This window comes from Physella acuta, unplaced genomic scaffold, assembly GCF_028476545.2.
Source record: "Physella acuta isolate Inbredline_101_S28 unplaced genomic scaffold, ASM2847654v3 ptg000797l, whole genome shotgun sequence".
Classification (NCBI taxonomy): Eukaryota; Metazoa; Mollusca; class Gastropoda; family Physidae; genus Physella; species Physella acuta.
The window spans coordinates 360,034-374,506 of NW_026732315.1; the positions used below are offsets into that span (position 1 = coordinate 360,034).

Below are 14,473 nucleotides of genomic sequence, written 5' to 3' on the forward strand. Positions count from 1 at the left end.
GCGGTTTTTATAGTAAAACTTATTCGCTTCCGGTACGTCCGACTTATCCCCGCCAAACTTGCTTGTCAGTTTGGCATATTTTTTTTTAACAACTTAAAAATTTTTAAACGTATTTTATTGGAAGTATTAAAGTCAGAATCCTATCACTGAATAAAAATAAATTTTTATTTTGAAAAGTAAATTTTAATGTTAAAAGAACGAATAGAAACTTTAACATTTCTGCAAACTAATATATTACTTTTATGAAAGAATTACCCACCGACTATTATCTGGCAATCATACCGCTAAACACATTCACAAAGGTGCTTTGTGTTAGAAATAAAATATAAATTTGGATATAAAATGTCTGACTCTGAGTTAGATGGACTTGATGATATAGAGCAAGAGGATTCGGTGAGATATAACATTAGTACATGGCTATTTATATAGATCTATATGGACTTGGTAGTTATCCAACACATTAACAATTCTACAAATCCCGGCTCCTGTTTCTGTTGTTCTCCAACCTCCCCCCCCCCCCAACCCACTCACAAAATCAATACAAAACAATTATTATTAGCCTACTTATTAAAATAAAATAAGGCGAGGCATATCAATAATCGGTAAAATCTTAGTTTAGCGTCGTAAATTCGGCCAAAACTAGTAATGGGGGAGAGAGTGAATTAATGTATATTTCTTTAAATATGAGTTTATTTTCGTATATTTTAATAAAATATTATAGATAATTGAATAATAGATCACCATTGAATATTGATGGTTAAATCAATTTAAATAAATTGAAATTAACATGTATCAACCCTGTTCGAGATCGTAAATTTGCTATTAAAAACGGCAGCCATCTTAAGAAAATGTTATTTAGAGTAGCTTCCCTTTCATTTCTATTCGTATGAAAATGTATTTAAATATGATTGTCTTGTTGTATAGGCCATCCTACAAAGCATTTTTAAAATTTCTGCCCTTTAAAAGCTGAATTTCCTAACAAACAACTTTATTAATTTTAGAAGTATTGTGAGATGCAACTTGTATCCATGTATAAAATCAGTTTTTTTGTACTAATGTTTATTTGATCATTACTATTACTATATAGATCTAGTTTGAGTTTATTCTTGTTGTTTGAATGTTCACTATTTTCATTTCAGGTTTTTCTTTTCAATTAGTGATTCTATCGTAAATTATGACAGTTTTTTTTTTTTTAGTTCTCTTTACCTTAATTAAACCCCAACCTCCATCATATTTTTGTTGTCGATGTCACAACTAGTCATAATGTAAAAACGTTACGCTTCACTCTGCCTTATCTAAATTCTCTAACCATAATTTTGACAACAATAAATGTTTGTCATCATTTATATATACAGAGAGACAAAATGTATTATCCACCAGCTTCCCTCGTAAAACATCATCTAAAATTATCAGCCACTCCACCCTTTAAGTGCGTGTTGTCATTATGGTCGATCGCAAGTCTCCACCTGTCAGACACATTTTGGTTATCCTTTGTTGTCAAAATGTCAAAATCAAATGCCCAAATAAGTGATATGGGGTTGTCCATAAATGATGTCACATATGATTTGCTACGGGAGTGAGTGAAGATTTGTGACGTCAACTAAGGCGGCTCCGCAATTTATGACTTGTCGGTCTCATGAAAGGAGGTGAACGGGGAAAATATCTAGGTCATTGATGGAGAACCTCTATAATGCTTTGTTCAATCAAAATAACAATAAATAAGCAATAGTATATGTTTACCTTGCTCAAAACGAATCATCACAAATGTTGCAAGCCTGCTAGTTTAAGACATTTGGCAAAACGGCCTCAACACATTATCCCCGTCAAAAAGGCTTGCCACCAAATGCCTGCCGACGAATAAACCGTGTCTAATGCGGGGCGTTAGGAATACGGCCATTAGCATGGGCCACGTTAGAGTACCAGTAGGCTTTCGCGCTTGTAAGATGACGTAAATACTTCAAATAATTCAATTTCGCGAAACTGCGCGAAAATTTAGTAACGTTCCATTGTTTAAGGAAATTTATTTTCTTGGGCTCAAATTGAAATATGTTGACTGTTTGGCTCTTAATTTCCGAATATCACTTTTAATGTATCAAGATTCAGAACTATAATTTACTTTAATATAAGTGTCATCTTATCGTTTATTGTGCTTTTTATAAAGCGCAGAGCAGCTTCAAAATCGGACGGCCATCCTGGTTTCACCAAGCTTCTTTTGGAGCTTAATATGTGTAGTCTAGTTCTATACGGTGAGAGCTTAATACATTTTTAAAGGGCTGAAAGTCTCAAAACAGCAAGCTTGCAGAAACAACCACGTATGTTTAAATGGACGAGTGATAGATATGTTAGGGGCTGTTTAATTGAACACCAACATATGTAATCAAATTAAATCTCGCATAAGTGTCAAAAAGGCAGTGCTTGTTTTTTGTTTTTTTTCTATAAAATTAGCCTAACGGTCGGCGGTACCGGTACATGACGTCACGTGCGAGCGTTAACTCGGTGACGATGTGCTAAGTGGGGGAGTGAAAAGGAGGGGTTCAAGAAATGCGACTCAGCAAGCTTTTTACATTTTTTGACCCTTCTTAATAGTTCTATCGTCCCCACTGAGAAAATGGATCACCAATGAATGACGCGTCATACTTCTACAGCTGGTCTTACTCCCACAACCATCCCCTGTTTTCACGAAAAAAAAAAAACCCTGACCCGTCTCCAAAATCGCATCGCTGAGTTCTACTCAACCTCTCCCCACCACAAATCACAATTTCTATATGAAACAATATGTTCATATGTTTGCTCTGTAATAATGCACGCTGTCATTACTATCTTAAGAGCGACGTCATTTATGAGTGATCTAATATTGATTTGCTTACTGCAAATAAAGTGTTCAAAAGTTCGACCTCCCAACAATTGTTGTGGTCTTGGATGCACACTATTAAGTCTGAAAAGGTCTATTAGTCATTCATGTCAACTATATTTTAAAAAAAGAAAAATTACTATACAGAGGGTCATTCATAAATGACGTCACGCTTTTTTAACCTCCCCCCTCCCCTCCGTCACACGTCGTCACAAAAAGCCAGACCCCCCCTAAAATGACGTCATACCTCAGCCTACAACCCCCCCCCCCCCCCCCTCAAAATTGCAGTTGAATTGTTTTTAAACAGCTATATTTTTCCAAAATCTTGTCTGAACTCTGTCAAAATAGAGTATTTTAATCAATTGTTATTACAATGTATTAAAACAGTTTTCTAAAACGCATAATAACGTCTAAAATTCGTTTTCTAACGTTGCTTTTTTAAAATGCAAAAGTGTGACGTCGCACCATCTGAACCCCCCCCCCCTCTCCCCCTCATCACACAACGTCACAAAATTACGGACCCCCCCCCCCCCCCTACGAATGTGACGACATTTATGGACGACCCCCAGGCATATATTAAAACAATACAAAACAATCATATTAAACCACAAAATCAACACAAAAGACATACGAATAGACAATTTATTGTTTTCAAAACATGGCCGCAGCTTGTATTTACTCATTGTTGTCTCAAACGGGGTAGTTTAAAGTTTATTCCAGGATATTTATGACTGGTTTGGTAATGGATTGTGATTTGTTATTCAGTTATCTGTTATATTATGTAAAATATGACATAAATATGGCCAAATGAAAGAAATATTCATTAGTTACGTTCATCGCACATTACTAGCTACGTAGGAATTTACGACGCTAAACTAAGATTTTACCCAATAATCTATAGGGAGTATTAAGTTTATTACTAATGACGAATAGACGTAAATCAAATTGCTGTACACAGCATGCATTTCATTAATTTGTTTGTTGCACCAGGACTAGATTCTAGATCTAGGCCCCACTCTTCTAGGACTAGATCTAGAGTCTAGTGAGTTTTATTAGTAAGTTTAGGGCGAGTATAAGATATGTGATATAGAGTTCTATATCTGATTGTCAGTAAATAAATTGGACACTTCAACTTGACAACCAGTTGTTGCAAGTGGCACTCTTAATCAATATTTTTTCTGGATCTAGAAATCTAATCTTATCAAATTACCAGTCCGCTCTTCAGTTAGTATGTTGGTAGCTCCTAAAATTTTAAGCGTGAGCAAGTAAATACGATGGATGGGAAAAAAGCATGCAAAGTAACGACTACTGGAAATAGGAGTTAGCAACTAAGCTAATAATTAAGGTGTATCAGAATTTACCTAAAGCTGTTACTTGATTTTGAAACTTATATGTTTGTGCTGATAGTCTTTTTCCATTACTTGATTTTGGAACTTCTATGTTTGTGCTTTGCAGCTTTGGTATTGATATTCAGCCACTAAATGCCATATAGGCTTCAAAATAACAAGCTTAGGCTAATAATAATTATTAAAAGGCCTAATTAGTTTTGGTCAAAGGCTATTGATCTGACTGAATTTAGTATTTAGTATGGCCAGCTCATGTTATTTTTATCTAGGTATCCTTGCAGATCAATACAATATGTGAGTATAGACTTGGTCAAAGGAAATTAATAAAACAAAATTCTTCAGAGCAAGCAATTGAAGAAACCATGAATCCCCACATATAGATCTAAAAAAAATTAGGCCTGCCGACGAAAGAAATGTCAAAAGAACACACATTTGAAAAAAACAACCCAACATAAGCTCACTGTTTAAATTGTATTTTTATGTACTTAGCCTCCAGCCAGTGTCAGTGGACCATCCATTTTACTCAAGTCTCCACCTAGACCAGGGCCTAAAGATGAAGCCTATGAAGAAAAACTGGTATGTTGCAAACATTAATAGATTTAAATTAGTTATTTCATGCCTGAACCCCCAAAGAAAGTATAATTATAGTCCTTTTATAAAAAAATTAAAAATATCAATGTTGTTTACTTGTTTGGTTTTTTAATTCCTCTTTATTCATTTGCAATTAATACTTTCAGGAAAAAGACAGAAGCAACAGATTTAACTTTTTGCTTAAGCAGACAGAATTGTTTGCCCATTTCATGCAGACAGGTGCTCAAGCTGGAGGGGGTGGTCCCACCAGTCCATTAAAAATGAAGGGCAGACCCAGATTAAATAAAAATGATGAAAAGTCTAAGCTTGTGGCAGCTGGGGAGTAAGTATCATTAGTGTAATGGTTGAGACTTAACATAGTTTTATTAATAAGTGGTTTGATAAAACAATTAATTGTAAAATAATAATGCTGGAATTTTTTTTCCAATGTTTTCTGATCTTCTAGTCATCGCCATCGAAGAACAGAAGAAGAAGAAGATGAAGAACTTCTAACAGAAGCCAAGAAGTCTGGAAATGTTCTTCTCCGTTTTGAAGCCAGTCCTTCATGTAGGCTACTTTATACATTTTGTCAACTTGATTTGACCAAGTTCATGAAGGTTTATATTTCACTCTACAGAAAAAAAATCCCTTTTCTTAACTAAGTTTTCTTTCCCCACAGATGTTAAAGGAGGAGAAATGAGAGACTATCAGATTCGGGGTTTGAACTGGATGATTTCTTTATATGAAAATGGCATTAATGGTATCTTGGCTGATGAAATGGTTAGTCTTTTTGAAAATGTAGATAATTGTTAACAAAGCATTTTTTTTTTTTAAATTTAAGGAAATTATTTTGTATTATAAAATATTGTTTTACAGGGCTTGGGAAAAACACTACAGACTATATCTCTTTTGGGATATATGAAGCATTACCGTAACATACCCTCTCCACATTTGGTCATCTGTCCAAAATCAACTTTGGCCAACTGGGAGGCAGAGTGTGAGAGGTGGTGTCCATCTCTTAGAGCTGTATGCTTGATTGGTGATGCAGAAAAAAGGGTAGGTTTGTTTTATAGAAGTTTGTGATGTGATAGCAGTGATTATAGCAATTTTTGTAATACAATAACTTAAGTTGACAGTTATAATTTCTTTTTGCAGAATCTAATTTTTTTCATAATATTTGTTTCAACTAGATACCATATAAGAGTGCCAATTGTTTATACTGCCAATTGTTTATACAAGATACAACAGAAAATAAAATAATCTTTTTTTTTTTAGTTTTAATTTAAAAATATTTTTTTTACATTTTCTTTCTTAGGCTGCTTTTATCCGAGATGTGTTAGTACCAGGTGAGTGGGATGTCTGCATCACATCCTACGAAATGTGTATCAGAGAGAAGTCAGTCATGAAAAAATTTAATTGGCGCTACATTGTCATTGATGAGGCCCATAGGATCAAGAATGAAAAATCTAAAGTAAGTTAAATGTTTTTTACTTTTGCTGTCTTTCTTTAATGATCAGTTTGACTTAAGCTTTTTATTTTTAACATCTTGTTACAGTATTTAGTAAATAAAAATTTGCTGGTCCCTAATTGTGATAAGAGATTTATTAGCTTAAGATATGTTAAACATATTGACAAATGTGGTTTACGGAAACTTCAGAAAACCACTTTAACCTACTGATGCTAGCTAAGTATGTAACGTAATTTCTTTTTATGTGTCTAGTAATCCTGAAAGTGATGTTTAATAATGTATTTCTTCATGTTGTAGTTGTCAGAGATAGTAAGAGAATTTAAATCAACAAATCGTCTACTGCTGACTGGTACCCCCGCTGCAAAATAACCTTCATGAGTTATGGGCCCTTCTCAATTTCCTTCTGCCTGATGTGTTCAACAACTCTCAGGTAAATGAAACATTTTTTGCTTTAGGCAATCATCCTTATTTAGTACATTCATAAGGAGCTAATTTGCACAATGGAATTCATGCTCTAAAACTTGTTATTCTGCAGGACTTTGATGCTTGGTTTAATGCGAACAGCTGCTTTGGTGATCAAGAGCTTGTTGAGAGATTACATGCTGTGAGTGGCTTTATTTATTCTTGTGTTAAGTTTTGTAACAGTTCACTTTAGCTGCTGCTAGTTATTTCATTAGGCTTATTTGATCAACATTTGTATTATTAAGTGCTGTTTAATATTTGTTAAAGTGCTCTAACTCTTTCCTATGTAAATTTGATGTTTGGAAAATGTATTCCTTTTCCAGGTACTCCGTCCATTTTTACTCAGAAGAATCAAATCTGATGTGGAGAAAAGATTGCTGCCTAAAAAAGAAACCAAAGTTTTTATTGGTCTAAGCAAAATGCAAAGAGAGCTGTGAGTGTATTTGAACATTTATTTTCTCAAACTCTAAATAAAACAAAACAATTAGTTTTAAAGTTTGCAGAAGTCTATTTTGTTAGGCTGAAGTAAAAGAATGGCAGAAACAAATCAAGCTGCCAACGAGTGTCTTACACCAATATTCAAATGTTTTATTATACATCAAATTTGTTGTTTAGAAAATCATTTCCCATAAACGTAGAGCACATTTCACATAACATGAATACCAAATTATTTACAAACTTAGTATTTTTGCCAAACAGTTTTACAACCTCTTAATAAAATTATTGTTAAAAATATGAAAAAGCCCCCTCCCACATCTTTCAACTTTAAAATGTTTTAGAAACACTTTGGGTCTAAAAATATACCAAAGTTAGAAATCTAGAAATTATTATTAATTAAATTTGTGTAAAAAAGCAAAATTTTCATTGCACATTAAAATGCTTGAATTTTTATAAACATTAGTTAAAAATGTTGTTCTAATATTGACTTAATTGTAACTGCACCACAGCAATAAATTATTCAAATTTTTTTTTGCATTGATTATTTACAGTAGTCATTTCATAATTTTATTTTAGAAAACACAAAATAATTTTTCAATACTTTTAGCAAAAACAGCTCCAGTCTATCTATTAACAAACAAACAGCACATATAGGAAATAGAATTTGATATATCAGCTACACTAAAACCTTGTTAAAGGAACTTGATGTCCTCAGTGTTGTTCAATAGTATTTTTATTATTGCAGCTACACTAAAATTTTAATGAAGGATATTGATGTTGTTAACGGTGCTGGTCGCTCTGACAAGATGAGACTTCTAAACATTCTCATGCAGCTGAGAAAATGCTGCAACCACCCTTACCTTTTTGATGGCATGGAGCCAGGTATGTTTTCAACATTAATGCACTAAGATGAACTGTACAGTGCCTCAATATTTATTTGTTGAAAATGCATTATACTTTTTGTTTCCATTTTTTAACTTTAATTATGTTTAATTGAGCATTTATTTCTATTGTTTTATTTTAGGTCCCCCATACACAACAGATTACCATTTAGTTGAGAACTGTGGAAAAATGGTTATTCTGGATAAACTATTGCCAAGAGTGAAGGAAAATGGTAAGAAATGTGTTTTAAGCTCTGAGCTTATTGTTAAAAAATTTAGGGGTTAAATTGTTATCATGAATTGCCTAGTTTGGAAAATAATATTTATTAATTTTTTTTATCATTCTCTTCTTATTCTAGACTCCAGGGTTCTTATCTTCAGTCAGATGACAAGAATGTTGGATATCCTGGAAGACTATTGTTTCTGGCGAGGATATGAGTATTGTAGATTGGATGGCCAGACACCACATGAAGAAAGACAGGTATTTTATTAATAAATCAACTTCTAAATCTTTAGGCAGAAAATCTTTCAATAATATTTTATAAAGATCGCAGATCATTTTGATTTTGTTTAAGTTTAAACTTCAATGGATTTAAAAAAAAATATTTTAATCTTGAGATTCATAAGGGGATTTAGGCAAATATTCTCACACTGAATAAGAATTGTTTTGTAACACCATTGTGACTTTCTTTCTGCAGAAATCTATTTCAGACTTTAATCACCCAAACAGCACCAAATTCATATTCATGTTGAGTACCAGGGCTGGTGGCCTCGGCATTAACCTTGCCACCGCTGACATTGTCTTACTTTTTGATTCTGACTGGAACCCACAAGTTGATCTGCAGGCCATGGTATGAAAACATTAGTCTTTGTTTTATAAATATAACTTTATACAGACTCTACTAAAGCGGCTATCTGACTTGATAATTGTTTATAATCCATTTCAGAATGGGCCATGGTATGGAAACATCAGTCTTTGTTTTATAAATATAACTCTATACTGACTCTGCTATGTGATTTGATTATTGTTTATAATCCATTTCAGAATGTGTAGTAATTAGGGTTGATTATAAAGTTTTAAAATTATTTATGCTGGATTGTTTCTATTTTTAGGATCGTGCTCACCGTATCGGTCAAATGAAACAAGTGCGAGTTTTTAGATTTATTACAGAAAATACTGTAGAAGAAAGAATTGTGGAGAGGGCTGAAATGAAATTGCGCTTGGACAATGTGGTCATCCAGCAAGGTAACTGCTTTGTTATTTCATTAAAATTTTCAACACTAATGTAAGTACTCATAAATTAAGCCCCAAGGTTAACATTGTTGTTGATGTGTCACTATTTATTTGATTATGTCCAAGGATTGATAGTTTTTAATTTGTTTCCAGGTCGGTTGGTGGACCAGAATACAAACAAACTTGGGAAAGATGAGGTGCTGAACATGATTCGACATGGTGCTAGCCATGTGTTTGCCTCTAAAGAGTCTGAGATCACAGATGAAGATATTGATGCTATCCTTGCCAGGGGTGAGAAAAAGGTCAGTCACTTCTTCACATTCTGGTAGAAATAGATTTACCCTAGTGATTTTAAGAATGGAAGGTTTTGGTTTTTATCTTAAAATTTTCCTGTAAGTTATCTTAATTTTGATATTTTTGGGTGGTCGATTAGGTTAAGTGCTTTGGTTCAGTTATAGAATGTTTATATGATTTTTAATTATAATTTTGCTATTATATGTTTAAAAAATTGAAATTACCAACATTAAAGTTTTTTTTAACAGTATCCCATCTGGATGCTAATGAAAATACTTTTTGGATGAGTCTTTTAATTTTATAACTAACTTTAACAGACAGAAGAGCTGAAAGAGAAGATGGACCAACTTGGTGAGAGCAGTCTGCGTACTTTCACCATGGACGCCCCTGACAGTGTGTACCAATTTGAGGGTGAGGACTACAGGGAGAAACACAAGCTGGGTACCATTGGTGCCTGGATTGAACCCCCAAAGAGAGAGCGCAAAGCCAACTACGCTGTGGATGCTTACTTCAGAGAGGCCCTGCGTGTCAGTGAACCTAAAGCCCCCAAGGTTTGTTGAATATTTTGTAATATTTTTTTTTATTGTAAATCTTATTTTCTTTCACTATTTAAATACTACTTCAGAGGTTTGTTGAATATTTGTACTATATATTAAACTGAAAAACTATTTTCTCTCACTATTGAAATATTACTTGTTTTCTTCTTTACAGGCTCCAAGACCACCCAAGCAGCCTAGTATTCAAGATTTCCAGTTTTTCCCACCTAGGCTGTTTGAGCTGTTAGATAAAGAAATCTATTATTTCCGCAAAACTATTGGATACAAGGTTAGTAGACCTTTGCCAATACAAATCACCTTTTCTTTTTCATTTAGTTGTCTAGTTTACCAAGCTTCAAAATTCTTATATGCTTTATAAATATGCTTTCAAATCATTATAATGCTAAAATCTAACAACAGGTGCCTAAGAATCCTGAGTTTGGTGCTGATGCTGACAGAATCCGCAAGGAAGAACAAGCAAAAATTGACCAGTCTGCTCCACTAGATGAAGAAGAGCTTGCTGAAAAGGAAACTCTGTTGAAAGAGGTATTGCTTTACCTAAATTTTCTCTTACTCAAACCATTATTTGTTCAAACATTTTGGTTTTTCTGTAATAGGCATTGAGTTCTTTAATGTCTTAAATAATTTTGGGGGAAATATTTTTTTGAAGGGAAAAAATGAAATTGCAAAAACGTAAATTTTGGCAGAAGATATCTAGAATGTTTTTTTAGTATAGGGAGTTCTATATATTAACTCATTTGGTACTAAAGCCGATTTTAACAACCTTCCTCAGTGCGTAAGTTAATGGAGACACTACTGACAACTTTTGTTTTAAATAATTTTTAAAATAGTTTTAAAATACATTAATCCTTTGGAAAATAGTAAAACAGCAATAAAAGCACGGTAGTTATGTGTGTTATGTATGTGGGTTCTTACCAACTATGAGATTTTTATCGTATGTATGTGGGTTCTTACTATAAGACATGTATGTTATGATTTGGATTTTGTTTGTCTTCTGCAAGCAGGGCTTTACAAACTGGAGCAAAAGAGACTTCCAACAGTTCATCAAGGCAAATGAAAAGTTTGGCAGAGATGACATAGAGAGTATAGCCAGAGAGGTGGAGGGGAAGACACCAGAGGAGGTAATGTTGACGGCATTTCTACAGCTAGTCTTTGGTGTGTTGGACAATATCTATGAGGCACTGAGTTATTTTTAGATGGGTTGTTGTGTCTTATTAAATATAGGTGTGTATGTTGACTGCCAATGATTTTTGGTGAACTAATATGGTAGTTTGTAAAGCCAGTGTAGGACATGCTGGGAAGTATCTGTAAGGCATTTAGTTACAGAGGGGTGATTAAGTCAGTTAACTTGGATGTGTAAATTTAATGTCACCTGGACCAATTTGTGAACAGTATGTTGAAACTTGAGCTAATTGATTGTTCAATTAAATTGATGTGTACTCAATTGTTATTGAGCTAACTGATGTGCACTTATTAATTTTTGAGCTAAATAATGTGTATATGTTGATTGCTGTTTACCAGGTGAATCAGTACAGCAGTGTGTTCTGGGAGAGGTGCAATGAGCTGCAGGATATAGAGCGCATCATGGCTCAGATTGAGAGGGGTGAGGCCAGGATACAGAGGAGAATAAGCATCAAGAAAGCTTTAGATGCCAAGGTGAGTGTTGTGTTTCTTTTTTCTTTACTAAGATTAAAGTTGAATAGTAAACACAGCTTGACACAAGGATACACCTTTTTTTTTAACCTATCATGTGTTAATAATTATAACATTTTGTTTAGTAGATTTTTGTCCCCCCTTCAATCTAGTTTTATTTACATCTGAGAACATCTGAATTAAAACAGTGTCAACGGTATTGTAAGATACTTAGCACACTGCTACACTTCATCAATTAAAATATTTCATTTCAATGTTCATCTTACTTTTATATATCCCTCACAGTGCACCATCATAGTTGTTACAAGAAAAATTGTTTTTTCCAGATGTCAAGGTATAGAGCACCATTCCATCAACTCAGAATCCAGTACGGAACAAACAAAGGTAAAAACTACACTGAAGAGGAGGACAGGTTCCTGGTGTGTATGCTACACAAGCTGGGCTTTGATAAGGAGAACGTCTACGATGAGCTGAGGCAAGCTGTCAGACAGGCTCCCCAGTTCAGATTTGATTGGTTCATTAAATCAAGGACGGCTATGGTTAGTACGGATTCTATTTTTACTCTTTTTTTTAAAGGGAAACTTATCAGCTTGTTGGTCTGTACATTGACATACAGTGCTTTTATGTCAGAGTCAGTGTCCTAAATTTTTTTAGATTTTTAATATGAATAAACCATCCCTTCCATGTAAATTGTATCAGTTTATAATATTCAGTATTTATCTTACTGAAATTACATGCATAGTGCATTTAGTGTGTCATTCTTTCCAGAACTTTTTTTGTCCATGTCACTTATCAAATTTTGGTTAAAAAAATGCGTTTTACTAATTTTCACATGCCAAATGTAGATTAGAATTTAAAATTCTGTTTGTGATGAAAGGTTGACTAACTGTTTTTATTACTCAAACTGTAATTCAAAACAACTGTTCACTCGTCAGTGTTATCTGATCAAGATAGATCAGTAACCTTCATCACCACTGTCCCAAAGTTTAGTAATTTTCATCATCATCACTGCCCAGCACCCGTGCTGGGGTAAGGGTCGCCAACCAAACATCTCACGTGTCCTCTGTCCTGTGCCATTTTCTCTTACTCCAAGTGTAGTCTATGTGTAGTTTGGTCAGCGCAGTGTGTACCCTATCCAACCCCATTTCAGTAACTTAGCTTTAATATAAACATTATTTGAACTTGCATTTAAATGAACCTGCACAAGATAAATGCATATTTAACAGACGATGTTGTTAATAATCATTTATACATTTTTAAAATCTTAACCCACTTATTTGCATAAAAGTATGTGTTTACTAAAGTAAGTTAAAGTGATTGATCACTTTCATAAGATAGGAGTCACTACAGGTGTGACATTTAGTAAAATTCAACTCCTGTTATCTTGTCCATTGTTATGTTAGTTTGTGGTAAATATTTCTACCTTTATGTGCAGGAGTTACAGAGGAGGTGCAACACACTGATCACCCTGATAGAGAGAGAGAACATGGAGCTGGAGGAGAAGGAGAAGGCTGAGAGGAAGAAGAAAGGCAAAGGTGCACCCAAGGGGGTCAAGAGGAAAAATAATGACACACCCACTAAAACCAGCGCCAAGAAGAAGAAGGCGTAGAGTTGCATAGTTACAACGTTGGCTACGATGGAATGAGTGCGGGCTGGCGTGTTTTGGTTCTTTTATATTGTGCTAATGTGGAGTGATTGCAGCCTGCCGTGGAATGACTGCATGTTGGGGACGTTTCTTACACCGGCACTCTGAGAATCTCAAAGAACATGTTTTCATGAGCTGCTTTACACACATTGCCATTAGTGTAGGATCAGTTTTCATTCATAACGACTCCTTTTCATATCTGTCATGTATATAAGAAAACTGTCTTTAATTCCCCCCACCACATTGAATATTGTCTCCATCTCTTAATTTTTGATTTAGATAGGTGCTAAATGGGTTTAGGTAGCTGCACAAGTGCTAAATGGCTTTTGGTACCTGTACAGCTGCCGAATGGCTCGTTACCTGTACATGTGCTAAATGGTTTAGTACCTGTACAGGTGCTAAATGGCTTTTGATACATTTACAGGTGGTAAATGGCTCATGTTACCTTTACATGTACTAAATGGTTTTTTAGTACCTGTACAGTGGCTTTAGGTAAGTACTTGTGCAGCTACTTGACAATTTCCCCTATTCTGATTCACCAAACAGTTCATTATACAAGTGTACCCAAATGTTTTAATTGGCAGCAAACACAAAATGTTGGTCTTGGGATCATTAGGTGCATTGATCTGTAGAATTGAATTTAAAAATTTATGATGGGGAGTGAATGATTAAATGTTTAAAACCCATTTTTGATACATCCTTGTATTTTAGTATCATTGCCTCAGATATTTAACATTTATCTTGACAAAATTATCGATTTTTTTTTATGATGATTTTATCACAAACTGCTTTTAGTCGTGTGTACATGTTTTATTTTCTCAGAAATAAATGTCGATTTATTTGAATTAAATAAAACTTTTAAAACTAGGCTCAGTCTGTTCAGTGAGGTAATCAGCTGTTGTTTTTTTACTGAATATATCTGTTGTGGTTGTAAATAAATCTGTTTATAAGAATAATCCTGTGTTGATTTTATGTTGGGAGTTCTCTACCCTTATCAGAGTTGTTCTTCCTTACTGTTGAAAAGAGCATTGGTGACCTGTGTAATTGCTTTTAAAAAAATTATAATTCAGCGAA

General features: G+C 34.0%; 1 protein-coding gene across 1 annotated transcript; it reads left to right on the forward strand.

The window, feature by feature from the left end:
* The first annotated feature begins 249 nt into the window (after positions 1 to 249).
* On the forward strand, positions 250 to 14,355 carry LOC131951079 (SWI/SNF-related matrix-associated actin-dependent regulator of chromatin subfamily A member 5-like). The gene is given in 24 exon segments (XM_059313357.1): positions 250 to 393; positions 4,687 to 4,773; positions 4,935 to 5,110; positions 5,234 to 5,334; positions 5,447 to 5,547; positions 5,644 to 5,823; positions 6,083 to 6,238; positions 6,533 to 6,589; positions 6,591 to 6,665; positions 6,771 to 6,839; positions 7,021 to 7,130; positions 7,881 to 8,017; positions 8,160 to 8,249; positions 8,376 to 8,497; positions 8,715 to 8,867; positions 9,130 to 9,262; positions 9,404 to 9,552; positions 9,862 to 10,095; positions 10,256 to 10,369; positions 10,501 to 10,626; positions 11,106 to 11,222; positions 11,623 to 11,757; positions 12,081 to 12,293; positions 13,190 to 14,355. Coding segments are annotated over 24 exon segments (3,060 nt in total). The 5' UTR covers positions 250 to 342; the 3' UTR covers positions 13,364 to 14,355.
* The last annotated feature ends 118 nt before the right edge of the window (positions 14,356 to 14,473 follow it).